This window comes from Mesoplodon bidens (assembly GCF_964165515.1).
Source record: "Mesoplodon bidens genome assembly, chromosome: 14".
NCBI classification, from domain to species: Eukaryota; Metazoa; Chordata; class Mammalia; order Artiodactyla; family Ziphiidae; genus Mesoplodon; species Mesoplodon bidens.
The window spans coordinates 62668833-62695858 of record NC_138170.1 but is presented as its reverse complement, the minus strand read 5'-3'; the positions used below and the strand labels follow the sequence as shown (position 1 = coordinate 62695858).

Genomic DNA, 27026 nt, shown 5'->3' with positions numbered 1-27026 from the left:
CCACATCAGCCTCCTTTCAGTTTCTGGGCCTTTCTAAGCCATGTCTCACCTCAAGGTCTTAACTCCTATTATTTCTTCTTCTGCAAACATTCTCCTGCCAACTTTCACATCACGGGATTCTTCTCCCTTTAGGTTTAGGTGAAATGTCACTTCCTTGGATAGGTTGTTCCAGACAACCTGTTACATGAATGTTTTCTTGGTTCAGTCTGGGACTCAGTCTATGTTAGCAGACAGATAATCAAGAATTGGCTGTAAGCAATTTTGGAGCACAGCAATGATAAATCTCTGCATTCAATAAAAATACTCAAACTTAGATTTTAGTAAATGCCTACTAATCTCTGTACTTCCTTTCTTGGCTTCTGTGTAAGACTAGGCCTCCTCAGTGCCTCTGTCCTTGCTCCAAAGGAACGTGACTTCCGTCTTGGCTTTCAGCTTCAGTTGCTTTATTTATTTTATTTTATTTTTTGGTGCGGCAGGATGATGCATACTGAATGAAAAGGCAAAAATGCAGGTTTTTAAAAAGTGGGATAGGTTCTTAAAATGAGCAGTGGTTTGCTGTGGCATTTAATTATTATCTGACGTACTTGTTATCTGAAAGCTTTAAATAGCTACATTTTTAACCTACTTTCTGGCTGAACAGAATCTATGGGTACCCTTTAAAAGAGGGCGATGTAGGTATATTGAGGGAGAAATAAAATGGTACCTTGTACTTTCTAAAAATGTTATTGCTTTCCTTTCACCCTGCAAGGGACATCAAACAAAATGTTGAAAGCCTTTAAGGGAACATTATTCTCCTAATCAGAGACAAGTGGGAAAGTTGAAGTAGCTATTCAAATCAAAATCATGTGTATGTCTGTTCTGTGAAATGACAGATGTAAGTTTTCCTTCAGATGGAGGTTTGTTTTCCCTGTTCTGCCTTAGCCACAATAACTTGAAACAGTCTGTCTGCTGGCACACAAAGCGAGGGGGTGGATGGAGGGGCCCGGGTGTTGCTGTAGGAGAGTCAAGTACATTCTTAGAGCGCCTTTTGGGGACAAGCAGCTGAAATATTTTTATAGTCAGCTAAGATAACAGGGAAGAATGAGAGTCTAGCTTTTTATAACTCAAATCTGCAGAAAATTAGGTTTTCCCATATTTGTATCCAAGTCAGTACCTATTCATTTAAACTAAGTTCCAATTTGTGGCATAGACTGTGAATATTATCCTGTCAGCCCAGTTTCTTGAGTCCTGCAAGTTGTTTTACAGACCAGCGTGAATGGTGGAATGCACTGAAATGCTGGGCATATTTAAAGCCTCCAACTTTTTCTTCCAGCCTGGATCCTTTTGCTCATTGTGACCTTTTATAGTTGTACCATGAGATACTTGGAGTGGTTGGCACGATATTCCACTTTCTGGAATAACAGGCTGAAGGCCCGTATACCTCTTGTTATTTGCTGTAGGTCCCAGGTGACCGTATGATGCAATGTAGTGAATTATGGTGATGGCCAGCAAAATGTCAAGCTGACAAGGTTATGGAATTTCTCAGCCAGCATTCTACATTACACCTTCCAGTTATATGTTCTAAAATATATGTGCCATAGCTAGACTTACAACCAGCATTCCACAAGCCAGCCTTAAAGATAACTTATTCTTTTTCCTCTTCATATGTTGAGAAAGTTTTATAGAACGCTGGCTGCACAGACTATATATCACCAGGTGATGTTTTGAGAGTGGCATGAACTTTTGAAACAGAAAGAAACTATTCATAGTTAAATCCTTAACTTTTGTAGGTTGATTTTAAATTTGTTTTCTTTGACATAAAAGACTATTTAACTTTAAAAATAGCACCTGCCACAAAGAACTCAATGCACAGTGAGTGAGCTGGGGCAAAGAACTTTAAATTATAATTTAGATTTTATGAAAATGCTGGAACAGGAGAATAGGTATTTTATTTCTCATTCATAAATGGTTATAAATAGTGGCCTGTTGTTGGTTGGAATAAGTCAGCAGAAACGGTTTCCTTTATGACCAGAGAGAAACAGGGTTATTGGAGTTCTCTTCTGGGATTATTGCTGTATCCACTTAGACTAGTACAGTTCTTGAAATATTTGTGTGGAAGCTATCTCAGAGGTTTAAAAATAGTTTTAAACAAAGCTAATTAAATTCATGTTGGATTCCAAAATCTGCTATTGATATTAGAAATAAAAGTCAGCTTCTCTGTAAAAAAAAAAGAAAAGCTGATAACATAGATGAAGTTATTTTAATAAAGATTAAAGGTAGTCCTCTTTGCATGGTGATGCAGGACCATAAAAATAACCATGCAAGCTGTAGCTGTGCAAAACGATCTTAATAATCAATGGGAAAATTACTAGTTCTATCACCTTAAAAAATTTTTTGTCAAAACATTACAATTGTTTTACTGTAGGTGATGTATTTATGGGGAAAGGAAAAAAATATTAAAGCTGATATTCATCTAGTGCCCTGTAATTTAAAATGTTAGAAACACTGAGGATTGAAGTGTTTTCTTTCTTCAAGTAGAACTTAATAAGAGTAGTTAGAACATTTTTGCTTTCTTCTCATGTACTTTATGATGTGGAGTATCTCTTCTTTGCCTTAGTGAGCCATTATATTCCTTCCCAAGTTTGAATCAGGTTCCAATATCTTACCATTATGCTTTCAAAGTTGTGGAATATCTGTGAGTTCCTTTAATGTTATTTCCTTTGGACCGTCTTTATCCTACATCACAACCACTTTCCAATTTTACTTCCAATGTCACCACTTTTCATTTCTTTTCCATGCTTTTTTGTTGTTGTTGTTGGCCCTTTTTACTATACACTTCTGTAAAATGTCATGCAAGTTTATCAATGTAAAGTGAGGAGGCAACACAACTACCTGCTTTGCTGTCTGTGCATGAACTGAATAACAGATATGCTGGGATCAATCGCCAACAGCCTCTGAAGGAAGTGACACGATTGATTACTGATCATGGTACACATCTCTTATTTATGTAGTGGTTTGTGGACCAAAGAGCTAGCATTGAAGTTTGTACTTTATGCAGTTACCTAGTTAATATTGTGGCAAATGAAGTTCAAACCGTGTTGTTGGGGGACTGAAGTTATTTAGCTAAACTGCATTAACTGAAATTCCTGCATATTGGAACCATACAAAGTGAGGAGTGCTTGTATTCCAGTTATAAATTATTTGTAGTATTGTGAAATCTTGGCCAGGCTCCCTGTGTCCTTGCCTATTACACACTGAACCCATCTAGCGTAGCCAACCTGTCATTTAGAAATTCAATTCAGAATTGAACTGGGAGTTACAAAGTCTTTGACTCAACCTCAGAGTCAGCTTTGACTCTTCTTCTTACTCTGCACCTCAGTGTGGATCAGACACTAGTGGAAACATATTCCAGACCCTATCCAGCGTGGGCAGTTTTGACTTCATCTGCCACATAGTGAGATCCTGGACACAGTTGTAGGTGGTTACCTTGGTCATTTTTTCCAGCTCTTTCCTTTCTCCTTCACTGTCTTCCCTCTTCTTTGGCTTGCTGTTTATTTCCTGTGTCCTATCTCCATGTTGTACTGATTGCCCGTCTATCATAATATTACTTCATGCTTCTTTTAATTCTTGTTGCCATCATCCTAATCCATGGATTTTTCAACTTGTCTTTCAGTTATTTTAATAGTCTCCTATCTGACTTCTCCACCTAGGTCACTCTCCTTTCCAACTAATGCCACATGCTATCACAAGAGTAATCTTCCTGGAAAATTCTCTCCTTGGGGTCTACAAAATAACTTGCTAATTACAGAATAAAATCCAAACTTTTTATCAGGCCTTTATCCATTGTCTGAATTAAGCCTACATCTCCCAGTTTATCACCTGACCCCTCCCCTCAGGAATCTGGGGTTTCAACAAGATAGACTTTCTCATTATCTCCCAAATATGCCTACCTCCCTCTTTCTTACACACTATCCTCCTAGGATACAATCCTTTCTGTTTTTCTGAAGCCTACCCAGCTTCAAAGGCTTATCTCAAATGAGTTCTCCTGTAAAGTCTGTTTTGACTTCCCAGAAATGACTTTTCACTGGAGTTCCACAGAATTTACATTTTATATTTTCCAATGTTACTTATTTGTATTTTTAGTTATCATGTATTACCTAGTAGTTCCAGTTAGCTTTTACTTTCTTCTGTAGTGTGTAGAATGGTATTTGAAAAAGTGGTAGCCATAAATGTGTTCATTCTTTCATCTAGTATTTTTTTTTGAGCTGCAGCCTTTTTTCTAAAAGCTGAGATACATACTAGAGGTAAAACATTAAAGTCCCTGACCTCACAGCACTCTAGTTGAATGAGGTGTACAGAAAAGTAGTCAGGTGATTGTAATGCAGTAAGCCAAGCAGCATGATGAGCAGTGAATGAGAGCCCACAGAAGCACAGAGGAGAAGCACCAAACCTAGATGAGGGGCAATTGGAAGTGCTTCCAGGGAACTGAGGTTTAAGCAGTATCCAAAAGGTGAGTAGGAGCTAGGTAGGTGAGGGGGGACAAATGGAAAGAGTGTTCCAGGCCAAGGACACAGGGTATATAAAGCTTAAGGAGGGGTGAGAGGCCCTGTCCACTGAGGAACTGAATCCAGGTCAGTGTAGTTAGATTGTAGGGAATGAGGTTTCAGAGAGAACAGGATCTCTATGATGAGAAAGATGTGGGAATATTTGATGAATGTTTAGAAGGCAGGACCTGGAGATGGGTGTTTGGGTGGGTGAAAGGATAGAGCAGCCCTCAGGTTTCTGTTAAGGGTCTCTCAGTGAATGGAGGTGTTAGAGGAAGATGATCAAGTTCCATTTAGGACACTGTAAGTTTGAGATGCCTGTAGAAGATCTACAGGAAGTAAACAGTAGTAGACAGTGTGGAGCACAGCAGAAAGCTTTGGCTAAGGAATATAGTTTTGGGTGACATCATCATATGATAGGCTGAAATCAGAATGTATGGAGTTAGTAAAGCAGAAGATTTTAAGACCAAATCTTGAAGCACATCAGTGTTTCAAGGGTAAAGAAAGAGTGGAGTCTGCAAAGAATATTAAGATACAGTCAACAAAGAGGAAAGAGCAAACTAGATGGGTTGAGATGTCACAGAAGCCAAGGGAAGACTGAAATCCATCCATTGGATTTAGCAACATGGAGACCATTAGTGACCTGAGTAAGAGGAGGTTCAGCGTAGGAGAGGTGTGGGGAAAGGGAAACACACTGTGACCCTGGCTGGCTGGTAGTGAGTGGAGAAGTGAGTGGACAATTCTTTTGGAAAGTTTGGTCATGGAGGAGAGGATTGAAGCAGAGTAGAAGCTGGAAGAAAATGGAGTTGAAGGGCTATTTTTTAAGCTGCTGGAAATCCGATCATTTCAGGGGCTGATAGGAAGAATTCATTTGTGATAAATAGGTTGGCCTTAAGTTGTATTTAGCCAGAATTCAAAACTCCTCTTAAAATTCTTCACCCAAACATGTCCTTTTATCTTTTGGTATTCTAAATAAATTTCCAGCTATTAATCCCTGCTACTTCTAGGATTCGCTGTGGTCTTGTTATCCCAATGAGATTGCAAATTCCTGTAAAGCAGGATTCAAACTTCTGCTCCCTTATTCTGTGTAGCACTTATTTCAGTGTCTTATGTAGAGAAAATTCTCAACAGATCTTATTTTTAGCACTCTCATTTGTTTATTCTTTGAGGAAATATTTAATGTCCACTGTGTGCCAGGCATTTTTCTAGGTGCTGAGGATACAAAGGTCATTAAACTAGGCATATTCCTTTCCCACAAGGAGTTTATAATCTAGGGAGACAGTAAATAAACTAGTAATTAAATAGGAAAGCAAAGTAATTATAGAATGCAAGAGATATCCTGAGTGGCTACTTTATATATATTTATATACATGTATATTTTTTCCCAAGAATTCTTTCCACCATTGTGGGTGAACAACCACAAGCAATTGGAGAGCTAAATGACTTACTCAAGGTGGAAAGAAAAAGATAGTAAAAAAAAAAAAGAAGAAGAAAAAAAGGAAGTATTTTTGTCATAGTGTATACTCCCTTGTTTACCATTTCTAAAGTCATTGGGAATATGATGGCTGTGCTTTGGGGGAGATTTGTTGGTTGATTGTTACTTAGCATTTGAGAAACTAACCAACTCTCCACATTTTCTCTTTTCCTTTACAGTAATTTGCCATCTTCCATGTATGAATGGAGGCCAATGCAGTTCAAGGGACAAATGCCAGTGCCCTCCAAATTTCACAGGGAAGCTTTGTCAGATTCCGGTCCATGGTGCTAGCATGCCTAAACTTTATCAGCATTCCCAGCAGTCAGGCAAGGCATTGGGAACACATGTCGTCCACTCAACACATACTTTGCCTCTGACCATGACCAGCCAGCAAGGAGTCAAAGGTAAGCTGATTATTTTGATTTTGCCCATTTGTCAGAACTCTGTTAACATGCCAAACCCTTACAGAAGCCAAGTGTCTGCAGGGCTGGTATTGGAACAGAATATGGGCCCAGGTATATGGTGCCAGTGCTTTCTAGGCTATAGGGAATGGTAACTAGGAAATAAGAAAATGGAGCCCATCTTTCTCTGGTGATGCAGGACCAAGAGCTGATAAACATACATGGCACTGTTCTGGCAGGTCCTGGGAAATGGAAAGATGAACAAGATGGTGTTCTGGCCCTTATGGGATTAATAAACTAGTAGATCCCACAGTACCTGCTGATGAACACCAAGTCTATTTTGTAGTCAAAGAGCTCTTGGTTTTAGTTCTAAACAATCTGTAACCTCACCTCCCTGGGCTTCAGTTTATTCATCTGACGAGGAAGGTAAACTAGGTCACTTGGAGCTCAGAAATTCTATGACTAATTCATTCTTTTCAACCTGGCACCTCTTACACATGCACAATTTTTTAAAAAGGGGTCAGAGGAGTGTTACTGGCTCTTATTCTTTAAAACCTGAGTCTTAGCATCAGAAGATGAAATTCTGTGTGAAAGCTGCAGAGAAAGAAAATAGAGATATAAAATATCACACTTTGGTATTTTGTGTGTGTCACAGGAAGCACAGAAGTATGTACACACCAGGTTTAAGGGTAAGAGTACTATGCTTTGTGAAATTGTGTTGTAAATCCTACAGTCTCTACGATGGAAACTTTGTGAGAAATTCAAAAATAATCAAACTCTTGAGTCTTTATTACTCTTGTTTGGTAGAATGTATGACCACAAGTAGCACGAATTTCGTAGTTTTATGACTCCTCTGAAGAAAATTTTTGTCTCATGGATCTGTTACTGTGAGAAGTTTAAATTTCTCTTTGTAAAAGCAGTTTTATTCTTTAAAGTATATAAATTCAGGTTTAATTTTTGAGTGTCCCCTTTTACTCTCAAGAGTTTTTTAATGGCTGTGCAGCAAAAACAGATACACACTAAAAATGTATCATTTATCCCAGGTATAATATATATGTACTTAAGTTTATGTGTGTATATAAAACTTAGTTTCCTGCTGACTAGCATGAACATTTACTTTCATCCTGATGTGCGTATTAATTATTTATGACTGATAAGTTTTCTTCCCAATCTGTTTTAGTGAAATTTCCTCCTAACATAGTCAATATCCATGTGAAGCACCCTCCTGAGGCCTCAGTCCAGATACATCAGGTTTCAAGAGTTGATGGCCCAACAGGCCAGAAGGTAAAAGAAGCTCAACCAGGCCAGTCCCAAGTCTCTTACCAAGGACTTCCTGTCCAGAAGACTCAGACAGTCCATTCCTCATACTCCCACCAGCAAGTCATTCCTCACGTGTATCCGGTGGCTGCTAAGACGCAGCTTGGCCGGTGCTTCCAGGAGACTATTGGGTCACAGGTGAGCAACACTGCCCAGCCCATTTTAGTCTCATTGTAGTAGGAAAGACAGACTTGGTAAAAGTAAGTTTTTTGTAGAAGGGGTTAGCAAACTGACCTGTGGGCCTGTTACTGTAAATAAAACTTTATTGGCCACAGCCATACCCATCATTTACATACTGTCTATGTCTGCTTTCATGCTATGGACAGAAGGATGGTATACTTTCAATGAGGTCATATGATCTGAAATGCCTAAAATACGGTCTGCAAAGCCCTTTTCAGAAAAAGTTTGCCATAATTTGTCATCTTTTATTTTCTTATAAAAATTTATCACTAGAATGGCAATGCATGAGTTGTTTGAAGTGCATTTTAAATATCATTGGATTTATGTGTAACTTTAGGTCTATATATCATAAAGTGAGAGAGAGGCTGACTTTTCTTTAAAACTCATCATTGAATGTGCATAGTAGAAGCAACATAAAATTACTGGTTCCTCTACCCCAGTTACTTGGTGCTTCCTGCTTTGGAGTTATGTGATAATGACATAGCTTTGTCCTTTGGTTCTTCTCCTGTCACCTGATTATGGTTTGAACCCCCTGTGAGAAGAATAGGCAAGATCTATTTATTATTCCTGCTGTTACCTGAATATTCAAAAAATTGTGTGTGTGTTTGTGTGTGAATGAAATATCTGTTGGTAGTAGAATCAGTCGTCCTTGCTTTTGAAACCTGGAGAACACTTTTAGGTGCTGGGCAAGTCCATGGTTGGGTCATCCCCTTTCTTCTAGGGGAAGAGGCAAAATTGATTTGTAGACCAGAATGGAAAGAACAGCCATGTAGAGTTATAAGACCTTGGTTAGAGCCATGGGCTCAGCACTTGGTGGCAGGGAACCAGCTTCCTTATTTGTAAAGTGAAGACAAGAATATGGGGCTTTGTCAAGATTAGACAAGGTAATGTGACATGCTCTGCAAATGTTACAGAACTATGCAACTACTAGCTTAGAAGACACTTACCTATTGATAGAGTCAAACATAAAAATAGAGCAGGTGATTGCTTATGTCATGTAACTTCAGTAAGACAGGGAAGCCTTGATGCCCCACACAACCTTGGTCTGCCTGCGGAGCCTGAAATGCCTACTTAAGAGGGACCTTTTCCTTCCTCAGTGGAAGACCAGGTTTAAACACATGCTTTTTGGAGAAGGAATATCATCAGTTTACATTTAGCTTAGAAGTAAAGACTGGATTACTGTGTTAAGGGCAAGTTTTTATAGGGACAGTGGGGCTGATGTAAACCTCGTATGCTGCACAGTTTGCCCCAGACAAGCCTTGGAGAAGGAGGATGAATTTGGTGCCATTTGCATTGTTTAGTCATTTCAGCTTAGGCTGGTCATGAGAAAGGAAAAAAGCAGCTCCTTTTAAAATTCTGTGCCCAGTATCCTTCTCCCTAGTTTCCAAGTTGGAATACAGATGGTAAAAAGCAAGAAAATGAGATGTCAACAGACTTGTTATTCTTTTACATATAATAGTAGGCAGATGATTGCTAACTAGAAAGAATATAAACAGATTATTTACTTTTAGGCCTAAGCTGAACTATACAATCCACATGAATTGGATAGTCGGTGGAGTTACCCAAATAATCCAAACTCAGTGGAACACTTTTTTGCCTTATCTGGATACTTCTCTGACTTTTGGTCTGAATGAACCAGACAGTGATCTCAATTCTTAATTCATTTTGCATGTGTAGTAACTAATACACAGCTTCAAAATAAGACCTGTTTTGAGAAAACATTCTCAGAATATATTTGCTTTTTCTGTTGGTGAGAAATATTGCTGAATGCCCATGATTGTCCAATTTGTGCAATTAGGATGATCCAGGCATTAAAAAAAAAATTACTGGCAAATAGTCAATAGTATATAAGATGTATCCTACAAAGGTGTTTGAAAATATTTGCGTCTTCTTGCTGTGGTTGGTTTGCAAACATAGTTGCAGAGAGAGGTACAGGTGGATTTTAAATGAATGGCAGAAACGACTGCATAAATACTTACTAGTGCTTTGCTCAGTGAGAAAACTCTTATTAGATGCAGATTATAACTACTGAGACCTTCATGTCATAGTCATCAGTAAGCACCTATGTTTATGTATTGCCATTAGAGGTCATATACAAAACAAATTTAGTAGAAATAGCCCTTGTTTCTGTGGCACATTCTAAAAATGAGGCAGTAAACTTGAGGTTGAAAAGCCAACATGAACTGTGATCAGTGTATTTAACTTCATGGGAGCTTCATAGAATAGAATTTCAGGAACTGCTTGGATGGTGGAGGAAAATGGATGATTGGTTAGGAAACTAAGCTCACAGAGAAGTGGGGGAGAAATTAAACAGAAGAGAGAGAACACTGCAAGAAACAGGTAAGGAAGAAGTGTCAGAAGAGACCAGAGAAGTAAACTAGTTTATAGTTCCTGGCAGGCTTTGGCACAGATATGAAGCCTAACCTGAGGCATAAGGCAAAATAAAAGACTTGGTATCAAGGTAAAAATCGCATGATGCCCCCTTGATCAAGTGATCAAACTCAGAATCATTAGAAGGGGGACAACTGATATTATATGCCTCCTGATGGGATGCAGTATGAAGTGTAGAGCAACACCTTAAAGGTATTCTTGCCAAAAATGTGTGAGCTGAATCTAATCAATCCTTTACACCTAACCTCCAGCTCATAGGGAATACTGAGGGTGAAGAAACAAGCCAAAACTATCATACTCCCTCACATCACAAAGAATGATAATGTAGGGTATTATTGCTTGGTTTCTTCATATCGTTAAAAAATATATAGATTGACTTCCTCAGAAAGAGACTAAAGAGAGACAATAGCACATATAATATATGAGCCTTAATCATATCTTGGTTTTAAAAAAATCAAAACCCAGCTCTGAAAGACATTTGAAGAACAATTGAGGAAGTTTAAATACGGACTGGATATTAGATGGTATTTTGGGAACTATTATTTTCTTAGGTGTGATAATGGTGTTAGAGGTGTGTAGGGTAGTGTCCTTATTCTTGAGTGAGGAATGCCATGATGTCTGTAATTTACTTTCAAACGCCTTTTATACACAAATGTAACAAAATTGTAAAAATTGTTGACTCTGAGAGGTGGGAAAGCAAGTGATCACTGTATTCTTTGAATTCTCTCAGCATATTTGAAAATTCCTTATGAGGAAAAGAAGGAAAATGTGAACATTTCCTAGACTTATAAATAGAATAATATAATTTTAAGATGAACTTAAAAGCTCTAAGTTTAATACATTTAATTAACTTTTAGAAAATTTTAAAAGTTTCAACTTTTGAATGAGATGGAAGTGGATGTGGGGATAGTAGACATGAAGAGGCCAGGGAAGAGAAGTCGGCCTTAGTCCCATTGTGAAATGATCGGGGTCCAATCTAAGAAGTAAATTTAAAGATGAAGAGATTAATGCAGAGACCTTTGTGAAGAGTCCAGCGTCAGGATTTGATTATGGGCTGTTGTGAAGAAAAAGATGGTGATGAGTTGGAGTATTCTGAACTCCTTGGCTTCAGAAATCAGATAAATGTGCTCTCTGATTGATTAACTGACCCTTGGAGGGGAGGATTGTGAGGTAAAGATGAGTAGCTACATCTTTGTTTTAACCAGTTCCATCTTTGATTGATGTCAAGAATCAGGCATTCTTGAATATCAATCATGGAATCCAGTGCTGTTTTAGAGATGAACTGAGAGAGGATTAATGGAGAAAACTCAGTGGTCAGTGACTAGACTTAGTGATGATAGTTAAATTAATAAGAACAGAGATTGTTTTGGCTTGGATTATAAAGTGGAACGAGGAGGAGTAATGGGATTGGAGATATCTAAAGTGTTTTTCACCTTGATGGAGAGTGTCAAGATAAAGGGGGAAATACCTTTCCTATTGTAGAAAGTGATGTTTCATCTTTCCGAGTCCTAAAAATAATTTCTTGTTCTTAAGATTATATAAACTGTTGATTTCTGTGTGAATCAGGCTGGGTACAGGCATCACTTAATTCACTTTAAAGTATTAAAAGAATAGAAATTAATCTAATAGAACATACAGGGTGGCTAAGAGGACTTGGCTTCTTGAATGTAAATGAAGTTTGAAGTAGCTGAAAAGTCATAATTTTGGCAGAGATAAGTATCTGTGCTGTCTGCAGTAAACAGTGGTATGCCATATATATTTGAAAACATTTCTGAGATTTTGCTCAATGTGTAGATCAAATTAGAATTACATTTCTAGGAGTTATAATTACCAACTACTTTCAGTATAATCTCATGTTTTCATGTGCTTAAAACTTCAACATTTCCAGTCAAGTTTTCATCTCTAGGGAGAGGCCAAATTTCAGAAAAATACCCCTCAAATCTATTTTTGCACCACAGGGTCATCAAATGTGTACACTTTTTCCATTGTGCAAGGGTGTCCTTTATTTTAAACGGGTTCTCTTAACAGTGACTAAATTTGAGATTTATTTGGCATCTGAGTTTTTGGTTGTTTCAAACATGTTTTATTTATTGCCCAATTACTGGAAATAAACGTTTACAGTGACCTAATGATGTCAGAGGGTATGAAAAGACCTTGTGTGAGAGGTAGGGTTCAGAGTCCAGCTTCCATGTTGGGTGTGCCATTGCTGCCTTGTGAAATCGTGTGCTTTTTGTTCATTGTGGAAACATGCCCCTTAATTAGACAGGAGTTACAAGATGAGACAAAAATTCAAGTGCCTCAGGACTTTCCGATTGCAAGTGCCAAAAGAGCAGCAAATTCCATGTATAAATACCTGAGTTAAATAAGGATAGAAAACCTGAAGTAGATGTAAACAGAAGAGAGAGGGTATTTTTAGTACAGCACTCTAGCACGGATAAAGATAATCAAATAACATACAAACCCACTTTCATAGTTGGCAACCATAAAATCCTCATAATGATTTTAAAAAACCCATAGGTACAAGACATACAAACTATAAGGTATAAAATAAGCTATAAGGATATACTGTACAACATGGCGAGCATAGATTATATTTTACAATAACTATAAATGGAGTATAAACTTGAAAAATTGTGTACCACTATATTGTATATCTGTAACTTATATAATATTGTACAGCAACTGTACTTCAATTTAAAAAATACAGTTTAATTTACAAAACCATAAGAAACACTCTAAGATTAAATTCTCTAATATATATTCTATAGATGAAAACAAGCTTTATGTGGATTAGGAAGAAAAGGACCACTTCTTGATGTGAAATCCTGATATCGTTGGAAAAACCTTGCTTTCCTTTAATTACTGGTCATATAAATTTTAAGCCCTGGGGCAAAAACTGAGTTAAAATGACACGAGAACAGTTTGGGATCCTCTTAGAGGTTCCAGAAGTTGTTCCAACAGTTCTTTTTGGACAGGAAGAATAGAAACAGAATAGGCCACTGGAGAAAAAGATTCTTTAATTGGAGATTGGTCTCTTTTGGCAGACAAATTCAAAAACATCCTCAAGCTCTAAACTTTAACACTGGAACGAACATAAACACACACATAATTCTGAAGAGCCAAGCAGATGCACTTTGCTTTTGTTTAAAAAAACGTTAAAAAAATAAGCATCATGGAGAAATTAACAGGAAAGTGTGAACTCACTGAAGTGGAAAAGTAACTGAACTACATTGCTAAAAGTACTTTTTAAAAAAGTCACAGGACTTTGAAGAAAAATATTTCCTGGTTTCTACCACACAGAAGCCAATGAGAAAGTAGAGAAACAGATGCCTGTCAGTTCCACACGGCAGAAAAAACAGAGATGGATAAGTAGAGATGTAGCTGTAGATATGGGCTGCAGACTTTCCAAATCTCTTCTCAGTGATGGAAAAGGAATTTAGTGCTCAATTAAGGGATCAAGAACGTGAAGTTCTGCTTAGAAACCTCTTTGATTTCCTCAGACTCTTCTCTGCCCTCATGATGAGCATTACTGAGGTGAGGCCTGAAGCTATGATGAAATACCAGTTTTATCCTGAGGGGGGGATAATGCCAGCATGGTTGTAACACTTTCACTCTGGTTAATTCCCTAAATTGAGTCCATAAACTACATAAATAGATGAGAAGTCTAAACAAAGAATAACTATAAAACATTTTACCAAAGGCTCTTGGCCTCTTGTGTCTGTGTTATCCCTTATGTGGGAAGGAGAACTGAGTCATCCAGGCTGGGTCAACAGTGGGTACAGGTGTGTATGTGGCTCTCTTCTCTTCCCCATTTCCCCAGGCCACATGCTTTTGGGGTTGGGGCCCTCCCGGTTGAACTTGGCCTTCTTGCAGAGGGGCTGCTGGACAGTGATGAGGGAAGGCAGGGCCAGAGCCACCAGACATCTGCCTTCTCCAGGAGCAGAGAGCCCTGTGGGGGTGTGCTGATTGCATTTACTGAAGTTTGGCCTCCTTCAGGTGGAATAAGTCATGAACACCAGGCACTTCTATGCCATCTGGGGTTTACTTCAGTATCCTACTCAAATAGTCCTTTGGCATAATCTAAGAAATATTTAACTGACTGTTAGGGAGTCTGGTTATCCCCAGCAACTGTAAAATGGCCATCCTTGCCAAACCTTACCTGTGTCAACAGCAGAGGGTGTCACTGAAGGTGTCACATGCATCGCAGTGATAGGTCTTGGACCTCTGCAGTGTCAGTTGGTCTTTCCAACTGCCTCTGCCAGATGGACTTTGTGCAGGGGCCCTCTTCCTTGGAGTTGAAAAGATCAATAAAGACAGGGATAAGATCCAAAGGGGAAACACACTGCACATGAAAGAGAACATGTCTCCATGTCACTGGGCTTCTGCCAGTGGCGGGAAGAACTGCTGGTTTTACTTGGATTGAGAATGTAGGACTGAGACATTAGGATAATCAAAATACAGATTCTTAGAACTGAAGTAGAGTACTTAAGAGAATGGGTGATGACCCAGACGTTACCCTTCCTACTGCCTAATATTGAGTCTTTACCCAGGCCAATGTCTTCTGGGCACCAAAGAGGCTGTCAGCTTCAAGTGTCCACTTACCCTGACCTGTTTAATAGACAAGCAAGTTTATGTTTCTTCGGTCCGCTCAGATGTTTTTCATTTTATTTATGATAAAGGCAGTGAAAATGCCTTTATCATGACATGGAATATCAAATTTCTGTGTTTTATACCTCTAAGGCTCACTAAAATAATATACCTATTAATTAGACTTCTGTTTTTTCAGAGGAGTAGGCATTGAAAATAATCATGGGGCAGTTCAGAGTGGATGCATGTTGTGTCACTTCTGATATTGACAAAGTGGCAAGATTTTGTGATCATTACATTTGAAGATGACAGTTTTGAGCATGTTGGAAGTGGTTTTAAGAGCCCGTGACTTGAACTGATGGCTGGTTTAGGCTCTATACATTACAAAAATGTTTGAAGAGTCACAGCTGGTACTTCTAGGATCTGATGTTGTTTCTTGGCTTTGTCTGCATGACCCCTTGGAATTGAGATTTGCTAAAATGAAGTGCAATCATCTGATTTGCTTAAAAAACAAAACAACACAATTCTTCAGAACCTGACCCATAAAGTTGTAGTGAAAAAAGCAACATTGTTGCTTTTTGTTGAAAAGACAAATAAAAGGATAAAAGGATTCCCCAACTCTGCCCTGCACCTTCCCCCACAATGATGATAAATACTGTTTTTTTTCTCATCCTCATTCCATTTTTTCTCCTTTTATATATAAAAGAATTTATATATGAAATTGGATATTGTTTCAACAAGATCTCTCTTTGAGACTGTGCATTTACTCTAGTGATACTGCTGTTGTGCAGTTTGGAAACTGGTTTTGAAGGAAGTGTTTCAGAACCAGTTAACAAGCTGCACGTGAAAACTAGTCTTCGATTTTCTGCAGCTCACCCATTTAATGTATTCTCAATGAATCCGAAAGCTTCTGATGCTCAGTTCAGCTTCTCGTGAGCTGAATACCACCACTGAGGGCATTTAAAATAACATGTCTTCAGCCCTGAAGAGAATTCTGAAATCCGGACAGCAGAGTTCTAAATATTTTGAACAAAGACAGCAGTGCTTTCAAGATGACACTTTGGAGAGGACTGGCTTAGAGTGTGCAGGCTTTGATGGAGTTGAGAAAATGGTCTGACGGCTCTGTGGCTTTGGGGTAGGCATCTTAGTAAAGCCGTGTATTTTTATAAAATAGTTGATAGAGAACATTCACATGTATGGCCTTACCTGACCTTCAAAACAACCTCATAACAAGGAAAAGTAGGTATTGTTGTCTCCCATTTACTTAAGTGAAACTTGAGGCTCAGAGAGGTAAGGGGACTAGCTTGTGTTGGTATTTCCAAGATAATAGCTCTTTTTCCACTTTGGCAAACTCACCATATCTCTGGCCCTTGGTTTCTTTATTTTTCAAATAACTGGTTTGGCTGAGAAGACTACCAAGGCCTCTTTTAGTCATGCAGTTCTCTGACTGTGATGATTTTGATGTCTCTCTTCTTTGTTGTAATCTTAGACACCACTGATACTCACATATGCACAAGATCTGTGGACAAAGCAAACTGTACAAACCTCGAATACAGTCAATACCTAGAAAGATCTTTCAAATCCACCCCGACTTGAGAGACACAAGTGTTGGCTCCTCTAAAAAGCATTTCAATCCTTCAATGCACATTGCTCTCTCCTCCCGACCTTTTACTGCATGTAGAATCCAATCAGACTATTTTGAATTTAGTTGTCTTAAAGTTGATGATTTTGTGCCTCTCTTCTCTTCCCCACAAGCTTGTGCTTTGCATGAGGACAGGGCCATTTACAGACTGAGCTCAGTACTGGGCACAGGTGAGTCGTCAGTAAGTATATTAGTATTAGTCAGTGTAGGCTAGGTTTTGCTGCAGTAATAAACATTACAAAAGCTTACACTTTGTATGCACTATATGTCTAACAGGTGAGCAGGGAGCTCTGTGCTATACATCTCTCAGGGACTCAGGCTGATGGTGGTCTCCACCATGTTACTGCTGTGCTATATGGAATATAGGACCTCTCAATTCTGACAACAAGAGAAGTCTTAACCCCCAATGTGACTGTAATTGGAGATAGTCTGTAAGGAAGTAATTAAGATTAAATAAAGTCATAAGGGTGGGGCCCTGATACAATAGGATTAGTGTTCTTGTAATAAGAGACACCAGAGAGCTCCCTCTCTTCATCATGTGAGGACATAGCAAGATGGCAGCCTCTTATAAGCCAGGAAGAGAGTCCTCACCAGAACTGGCCATGCTAGCACCTTGATTTTGGTTTTTGACACTCCAGAACTGGGAGAGAAAATAAATGTCTGTTATTGAAGCCATCCAGTCTCTGGAGTTTCATAATGGCAGTCAAAGCTGACTAACAGAGTAAGGGACCAGAACATGTGGGGAAGCAAGTGATTCTTTGGTGAGCAGTGAAGGTTCCCGCCACAAGTGGCAGAGCAGTGGTCAAGACAGACATGGTTCCCTGCTCACAGGGAATTAAAGAAACTTATTAATATGGTTTGTGGCATTCCGTTTTTCTATACTACTTGCGACCAAACCACAGGTAATTATTAGTTTTGAGTTCTGTGTACTTGGATGAGATACCGAAAAACTGAAAGCTTAACCAAGTGAGGCACGTGTTACAGCTGACATAGTGTTATGAGGCCCCAAATGGGTTTTTGTTCCTTTCGGTATCTCTATGTAAACAAAATGAAACTGACAAGCAATGAAGCTTCATAGAAAGAATTTCTCTCAATACAGTTCTAGAAATAAGCATTGGGGAGAATAGGCCTTAAGTTCATCATTTGTGAGTGATCTGATTGCTGTAGTAATAACCATGCCATGCCTACATGCCTGTCTTTATTTCCTCCCTCATCTTGAGTCTAACTTTATAAAGGGAATATCCTTGGTAATGGAAGTTTGGATAAATTTCATGTTTGTACCATCTAGTACTAGGATTTATGATGTTATTTGTGTTTTGCTGCAAGGAAAGGCTAGCAGGAATTATGATGTTGGGATATAATCATGAAAAAATATAATTCTTTTTGCAATTTAAGAATAGCAAGACACATACATCATAGCCTACTAGACTTGACTGTTGAAATACTCAAATCATTGTAGAGGTGGAGAAAATAGGCAGCCCAAATTTGATCATTTATTTAGAAAAGATGTCAAGTAGAATCATACATTTCATGCTTAAGAATTTTTTCTCCTTTTATGTTACTTTAAAACCATTTTTGTCTTAGTGTAACTTTAAAAATACTGTTTCATAAAACTAAAGTAGTTGTCTGGAATTCCTTGAAGCCCATGGTTTGGCTTCAGCAGGCTTTAAACAAATACACTGTCAGAAATCAATGTGGATACATTTCCAACAGTTAATGCCCTAGTCACAGTAGATACTTTGTAAAATCAATACCCTGAAATATCAGAGGATTATAGTTGTATCAGATACACCACATGCCTAACATTGTTTTAATTACTCTAATAAAAGAAAGCTGGGTGGACTTTAAAAAAACAAAACAAAAACAACAAAAAAAATCTTGCCTGTAAAGAATGTTCTGCTCAAGCCAAAGCAAATTTTTTACAAGTTCTTTTAGAAAATCTGGAAGTATTTAAGCGTTTTCCTCTTCTTCTTATGAGACAATGCCTGTTACCCTGCCAGTGCTCCATCGTACAATATTCTCCTTTATGACAACAGGCCTTTAGAACAAGTTGATCAAATATGTTGCTATAGTTGCATTAGTGATAGGGTTCAGAGATTTGGACCCTTTTTCTCATTGGCACATAGACATGAACATATTTAATGTTCTGATACATGGACGCTGAAGAGTTCTCATGAGGTTTTCTAGTTTGATTTGGAGCCATAGTTGGTCCACAGGCTGGAGGAGGACTGTTTTGCTCGGAAGATGGGCAGAAGTCATTTTGCCAAAGTGGAGATGTGTTTATATCACAGCGAAAAGATTAATAGAAACAAAGAGGCCCTGTGACAGAAGTTTGGATTAATTGTTACATTACATACAGGGAGAACTTTCCCCATGAGGGTCCTCATTCTGGTTTTTATGAGAAATCCCAGATTTTCAAAAAATGGGATTCACATTCCTCAACCAGATTCATAGAACTGAGGGTGTAGCTTCTGTTTGCCAGAATACCTCAAGGCTTTGTGCCAGAACATTGGAATAAGGTGCTTCTGGGTGGGGGTAGAGGTTAGCATGGCAGTTGCACACTTGGAATAATTTATGGGACACTTGTGCAGAGTGGGTTGATCAACCATAATGTGACTTTAAAATGAGTCATCGCTCAAGGCATGGAAAATCTGTATCTCCATGACTGTCTTGAATAATTTCTGATATTTTGCCTATTGGCAATCATCTATTCATTATAATTCTTATAATTTAGAAAGGAGCCATTTAAAAGCCATGACTGTTTTTAGAAAGAGCTGCCTTTTTTTTGTGGGTACTGACTAGCAGGAAAGGGAGAGGGTATGAAGCAGGGTCCAGAAGAGGAAGCCCATTCTGGTTATCACTGAACAAGTTGGTCCAGGTCATGGTATGATGTTAGGACTAGGAAGCATGTGGCAGCAGGGAATCTAGTGTATCAACCTGGCAGGCAGGGAACATTTAAGGAACATGGAGCTTCACAGGTTACCCTCACCCCTGCACTAGAGTCTTCATAAAATCATAGAATCTAGGTGCATCAACGAATATTTGCAATTAGTCTATCCTTAAAATTTGATTGGTGAGGAAGCTAAAGTCCAGAGAGAAATAAATTTGCTTCACGTCTTGTTTTGAGTTTATGGTAGGTAAGGGCCAAGACTGAGGCTTTCTGCTTCCTACTCCAATATTGTTTCTACTGTTCCATCCAGGCTCTTAGGTCATTTCTCCTGGGTGTGGATTCACAAGAAACCGTTGTTGTCTGTATAAGTCAGCTTGGGCTGCCATAAAAAATACTATAGACTGGGTGGCTGAAACGACCAAAATTTATTCTCATAGTTCTGGAGATTGGAAGTCTAAGATCAAGATGTTGAGAGATTCAGTTCCTGGTTGGGCTCTCTTCCTGGTTTGTAGATGGCCACCTTGTCACTGTCTTCAGATGGCAGAGAGAGAAAGGGCTCTAATCTGTCTTCCTCTCCTTATAAGGACACTAATCCTATCACAGGGGCCCCACCCTCATGACCTCATCTAAACCTAATTACCTCCCAAAGGCCTTACCTCCTAATATCATCCTGTTAGGGGTTAGATGTGAATTTGCCTGGAGGGGCACACCAACATTCAGTCCATAATACTAGCTGAACATGAAAGAACAGATACATTCTCTGGGACATGTTTTAGGGAGTTTCATGTTCTGTGGTGTCTTGTGATTGCACCATGTATGCTTGGGAGTAGATGCAGAGTAGGCTTCACTATTTTAGCTTCATGGTCTTGGTCCTCTGGCACCAAGACATGGCATATGACAAGAAGGATCTTGATGTCCCCAAAGTGAAATCATCTGCTGCTTGAACATTGATATTAACTGGTTGACTTATTGTGATACCATGTTGTCCTTATTGAGTAGAATAAAGATGAAATCCAGATAATCACAAACTCTCCACAGCATTTACTCCCTGACCATTTTCTACTGGTCAGAGCACTTTTGTGAAAACCTGAACATTTTTAGAAAAATCTTAAGAATATCGTGTTTCTTCTTAAATATCTAGAGCTAACTTTTTTTTTAATACATCTTTTCTCTGTAAGTTGAATCTGGGACACTATTATATTGAGTAACTGTTAGATTACTTGGTCATTTGTTAAATAAGCCCGGATTTTTAAATGAGGGACCCAGAGGAAGGGGTCTAATATTGACTGTGAGCCATGCATGTCTGGACATGTGGCTGTCTCACGTAGAATCTGCCTCTATGTATTGTCTAAGTTTTGAGAGCTCTGTGAAAATGGACATTTTTAGTTCCATTATATAGAGAAAATAGACAGAGGTTGAGAGTTTTGCCCATGGCCATGTAGGTGATGATGGGTAAAGTGAGGATTTGGACCCACATTGTTCCAACTTCAAAGACTACGCTCTTGTCATTTATTCAGTTATGGGTCATCTTTACACTGCTTTTCACTGGGCCCATAGGGGATAGAATTGTGTGGGAAGGTCAATTTCACAGTCATAAAGCACTCATTCTGCCAAACATGGAGATGCCTGGGAGTTTGTTTTGTGTTGGGACCTCTCTTACTGGGACAGCATTTGTTGGGAAAGAGATCATTTGTGGTGAACTTAAAAGCCCTCTTCTGCTAGTCATGTGAGGAGAAGTATAGCTAACGGACCTTTAATAATTATCCAATTTTATATTTTGGTCTTCTATTACTGATCATGTTGACCTTAAATATAATTTCTTCCCTTTTTTCCCCCATGAATGATGTACTCCATCCCGATAATTCTTACTTACTTTTGAGGGGAAGTACCAGATGTAGAATACTATACTTTTATTAAAAAAAAAACTCTTTTCTTCCTCTTCTTCCTCCTCTTTATCAATATTTCCGTGTTTTGCCACACTGCTTCAAAGATGTCAAATATCTCACTGGAAGTAATCCAGAACTTTTGGGAAAAGGAATGGTGACCTTTGCTTTTCCCTGTCTCCTGATTAATTTTGATATCCAACTACAGATTGACTCCCAAATTGGGAGAATTCTCCATGGCTTAGCTCCACCTCATTCTCTGACTTTCCCCACCCCACCGGCTTGCTGTTCCTTTGCATTTGGCCTGCCTTCCTCTGTCCTTCCCCCACCCTCGCCCTGGGGTCCCTTCCAGTTGTATTAGGTATTGGGCTTAGTTAAAGCTGCTCCATTCCTTTGGAATCTCTCTCCCCAGTCCAGCCGTTGAGTCACTGCCTTGTTTCAGTTCTTGCCTAAACACAGCTCTGCATACTCTTGCAAGAAAGAGTTGCAATGCATCAGCCTCTCTTCTTTCATGTTTTACCTTGGTGCAATCTCTAGGAGCATTTTAAAAATCTGTATTCTTTTAACATTTTAGGTTCTGTTTATATGTTTCTTTGGTTCTAGTGCCTTAATCTCTTTGAGAAAATGTTCTTTATTCAAACTCAAAGTATTCTATACTTCAATGTATAATGGTTCCTGATAATAAAATAAAGTGAGGTAGATACACGTGATAAGGATAATTTGTAAGAGTATTTCAGTATGAACATTTTTAAATGTCTTAAGTAGTGAGTGCTTGACATGGTGGCCATCTTCATGAAGTGACCCTTCTACTACTGAAATATCTGAACCCTTTTAAGAAATGCATCCTGAGAGCCTAACAAATTGGCCAGCACTGTACCACTTGATAGGTTGCACCCACACAAGATATAAGCTGAGGAGGACGGTGCAGATCCAGCCCATGCTCTGCTTACCAAACACTCTGTCCTGGTGCAGAACACACCCCAAAAGATCACTTTCTTTTAGTCCCTGCACAGGGGCTGATGGGGTAAGGTCAACCATGCTTGGACATGCATCATTTAATCTCACCACAATCCTTTGAAGTTGGGATTACTGTTCCATTGTCTCAGGACTGGTCAGGAGAGGCTGGATAATCTGTGGAACATCTCATCAGAGAGAGCTGGAGTTTAGATCCAGGTGTAATGATTCCAATCCAGTACTCCTTCCTTTTCCCCAAGGCTGAGTCTTCCTTGGAGAAGATCCACTGGCCCAGTGTAGCAAGCGTTCTTGAAATGAGAATATTATTATAGGTACCAGTAATCTTAAGGTATGAAAATTGAATCTCTTGAAACCACACTCCAACGTTTATCAGTCTCTTCAAGCAGTTGTTCATCTCTGAAGCAACTCCAGTGGTGAGTTTTTAATTGACAAAAAATATAAGCCATGATAAGTTGAAAACTTATCATTCCAGCTCATATATTTATAGGGAGATCTAAAACCAGTTGTCATCACAGCTTTATTTTGAGTATCAGGAAAGTGGTATGGTGTTTTAAAACCAAGGATTTCCAAGATAAGTTTTTCAGATAAGTCTGCAGATAAGTGTTCTCAATCAGGTCAAGATTTAGAAGAGTACAGTGTCTTGCAGTCTGTTAATTCTTAACAATGTTTAACAAAAGTTTTTACACCATTGCTTGCAATAATTTTTTGTTGTAAAAATCAAACCATGAACATTCATGGAGTAATTGTAATGATTTTTAAATAGTCTTACCTTCTGATATATAGTGCTAATACAGGTATGAAGATAGGAAAGGTCGAGTTATTATCATGCACCCAATCTTCTAAGAATCATGGTGATTAGGGCTGGGAGTAGCTCTATTTGTTTTTCCCTTTTCTATCTAGTTTGCATAAGTTCTCACCTTGCAGGCTGGGGTGAGCATCTCTGGTGATGTTGATTTGAGGGACGAGGTGTGAGACACAGGAGATGGGCAGGAATGCATCTGCCCAGACACAGTCCTGTAGAGACGTGAGAGCAACAGAAGTACTTGGGGTTTCTCTAGTGTGTAGTAATTTGCATTTCCTCAATCAAGTAATGCAACCTATCAGTGTATACTGAGCATGGAACCCTAGACCTGGCAGAAACCCTAAGTGTCATCTGCTTCATACCCTGAGCACTCCTGAGAGATGGTCCTCCAGCCTCCATTCCCAGAGAAGATATTGACCTCTTCCATTGTTGAGGATTATTAACTGTTGAAAAGGTCTCCTGCTTAATGAGTTGAATCCTTTCTTCCTGTGATTTGCAGCCTTTAGTCCTGCTAATACCTTCACCATGCAGCTAACTTCAAACAACAAATTTGTTTAACATATCTGAACTCTGCCATCTGTCTTACTATCTCTACTTTTTTCAGTTGATACTCACAGGACCTGGTTGCCAGAACCTTCCTTGTTCTGTTTGGACACCTCTAGGTGGGTCATACATTTGCTGAATCCTAGAAGGGACATGTGGGGTTAGAGTGTCCCCTATCTGCAGCCAGAGGTTGTGGGAACTTTTTGAGGAGCTTTATCACATTGATGGATGGACAGGATAGATTTTTCTTTCTAACTTGAAATAGCTAAATATTGGGTTATAAAGTTAGCACATTTCTCCTGGATTTCTAATAAGATATGCCTTGAAATGACAGACAGGCTTTTTCTGAAAATGTGGTGAGTGATTCACATAGGAGAAATTCGTTTGTATCTTTTTTGTTTGTTTCTTTTGTTTTGTTTTTTAAACTTTTGAATTTTATTTTATTTATTTTATTATACAGCAGGTTCTTATTAGTCATCAATTTTATACACAACAGTGTATACATGTCAATCCCAGTCTCCCAATTCATCACACCCCCACCCCCACACCCCACTGCTTTCCCCCGTTGGTGTCCATACGTTTGTTCTCTACATCTGTGTCTCAATTTCTGCCCTGCAAACCGGTTCATCTGTACCATTTTTCTAGGTTCCACATATATGCATTAATATATGATATTTGTTTTTCACTTTCTGACTTACTTCACTCTGTATGACAGTCTCTAGATGCATCCACATCTCTACAAATGACCCAGTTTCGTTCCTTTTTATGGCTGAGTAATATTCCATTGTATATATGTGCCACACCTTCTTTATCCATTCATCTGTCGATGGGCATTTAAGTTGCTTCCATGACCTGGCTATTGGCTATTGTAAATAGGGCTGCAATGAACGTTGGGGTGCATGTGTCTTTTTGAATTATGGTTTTCTCTGGGTATATGCCCAGTAGTGGGATTGCTGGATCATATGGTAATTCTATTTTTAGTTTTTTAAGGAACCTCCATACTGTTCTCCATAGTGGCTGTATCAGTTTACATTCACACCAACAGTGCAAGAGGTTCCATTTTCTCCATACCCTCTCCAGTATTTGTTGTCTGTAGATTTTCTGAAGAAGCCCATTCTAACTGGTGTGAGATGATACCTTATTGTACTTTTGATTTGCATTTCTCTAATAATTAGTGATGTTGAGCAGCTTTTCATGTGCTTCTTGTCCATCTGTATGTCTTCTTTGGAGAAATGTCTATTTAGGTCTTCTGCCCATTTTTGGATTGGGTTGTTTGTTTCTTTAATATTGAGCTGCATGAGCTGTTTGTATATTTTGGGGATTAATCCTTTGGCCGTTGATTCATCTGCAAATATATTCTTGCATTCTGAGGGTTGTCTTTTTGTCTTGTTAATGGTTTCCTTTGCTGTGCAAAAGCTTTTAAGTTTCATTAGGTCCCATATGTTTATTTTTGTTTTTATTTCCATTACTGTAGGAGGTGGATCAAAAAAGATCTTGCTGTGATTTATGTCAAAGAGTGTTCTTCCTATGTTCTCCTCTAGGAGTTTTATAGTGTCTGGTCTTACATTTAGGTCTCTAATCCACTTTGCGTTTATTTTTGTGTATGGTGTTAGGGAGTGTTCTAATTTCATTCTTTTACATGTAGCTGTCCAGTTTTCCCAGCACCACTTATTGAAGAGACTGTATTTTCTCCATTTTATATCCTTGCCTCCTTTGTCGTAGATTAGTTGACCATAGGTGCCTGGGTTTACCTCTGGGCTTTCTATCTTGTTCCATTGATCTGTGTTTCTGTTTTTGTGCCAGTACCATATTATCTTGATTGCTGTAGCTTTGTAGTATAGTCCGAAGTCAGGGAGTCTGATTCCTCCAGCTCCGTTTTTTTTCCCTCAAGACTGCTTTGGCTATTCGGGGTCTTTTGTATCTCCATACAAATTTTAAGATTTTTTGTTCTAGTTCCATAAAAAATGCCATTGGTGATTTGATAGGGATTGCATTGAATCTGTAGATTGCTTTGGGTAGTATAGTCATTTTCACAATATTGATTCTTCCAATCCAAGAACATAGTATATCTCTCCGTCTGTTGGTATCATCTTTAATTTCTTTCATCAGTGTCTTATAGTTTTCTTCATACAGGTCTTTTGTCTCCCTAGGAAGGTTTATTCCTAGGTATTTTATTCTTTTTGTTGCAGTGGTAAATGGGAGTGTTTCCTTAATTTCTCTTTCAGATTTTTCATCATTAGTGTGTAGGAATGCAAGAGATTTCTGTGCATTAATTTTGTATCCTGCTACTTTACCAAATTCATTGATTAGCTCTAGTAGTTTTCTGATGGCATCTTTAGGATTCTCTATGTATAGTATCATGTCATCTGCAAACAGTGACAGCTTTACTTCTTCTTTTCCAATTTGTATTCCTTTTTTTTTCCTTTTCTCTGATTGCTGTGGCTAGGACTTCCAAAACTATGTTGAATAATAGCAGTGAGAGTGAACATCCTTGTCTTGTTCCTGATCTTACAGGAAATGCTTTCAGTTTTTCACCATTGAGAATGATGTTTGCTGTGGGTTTGTCATATATGGCCTTAATTATGTTGAGGTAGGTTCCCTCTACGCCCACTTTCTGGAGAGTTCTTATCATAAATGGGTGTTGAATTTTGTCAAAAGCTCTTTCTGCATCTATTGAGATGATCATATGGTCTTTATTCTTCAATTTGTTAATATGGTGTATTACATTGATTGATTTGCGTGTACTGAAGAATCTTTGCATCCCTGGGATAAATCCCACTTGATCATGGCATATGATCCTTTTAATGTGTTGTTGGATTCTGTTTGCTAGTATTTTGTTGAGGATTTTTGCGTCTATATTCATCAGTGATATTGGTCTGTAATTTTCTTTTTTTGTAGTATCTTTGTCTGGTTTTGGTATCAGGGTGATGGTGGCCTCATAGAATGAGTTTGGGAGTGTTCCTTCCTCTGAAATTTTTTGGAAGAGTTTGAGAAGGATGGGTGTTAGCTCTTCTCTAAATGTTTGATAGAATTCACCTGTGAAGCCATCTGGTCCTTGACTTTTGTTTGCTGGAAGATTTTTTTTTTTTTTTGCGGTACGTGGGCCTCTCACCATTGTGGCCCCTCCCAGTGGGGAGCACAGGCTCCGGACACACCGGCTCAGCAGCCATGGCTCACAGGCCCAGCCTCTCCGTGGCATGTGGGATCTCCCCGGACCGGGACACGAACCCACGTCCCCTGCATCGGCAGGCAGACCCCCAACCACTGCGCCACCAGGGAAGCCCTTGCTGGAAGATTTTTAATCACAGTTTCAATTTCATTAATTGTGATTGGTCTATTCATATTTTCTATTTCTTCCTGGTTCAGTTTTGGAAGGCTATACCTTTCTAAGAATTTGTCCATTTCTTCCAGGTTGTCC

At 38.8% G+C, this 27026-nt stretch overlaps 1 protein-coding gene across 7 annotated transcripts in view; it reads left to right on the top strand.

Moving 5' to 3' along the window:
* LTBP1 (latent transforming growth factor beta binding protein 1) overlaps positions 1-27026 on the top strand; it is a 424505-nt gene that overhangs the window by 209759 nt on the left and 187720 nt on the right. For all 7 annotated transcript variants that reach the window (XM_081253652.1, XM_081253651.1, XM_081253650.1 and 4 more), the window contains 2 exons: positions 6177-6401; positions 7579-7853. In XM_081253652.1, the coding sequence (XP_081109778.1) occupies positions 6177-6401; positions 7579-7853 (500 nt within the window). The remainder of the gene's footprint in view (positions 1-6176; positions 6402-7578; positions 7854-27026) is intronic.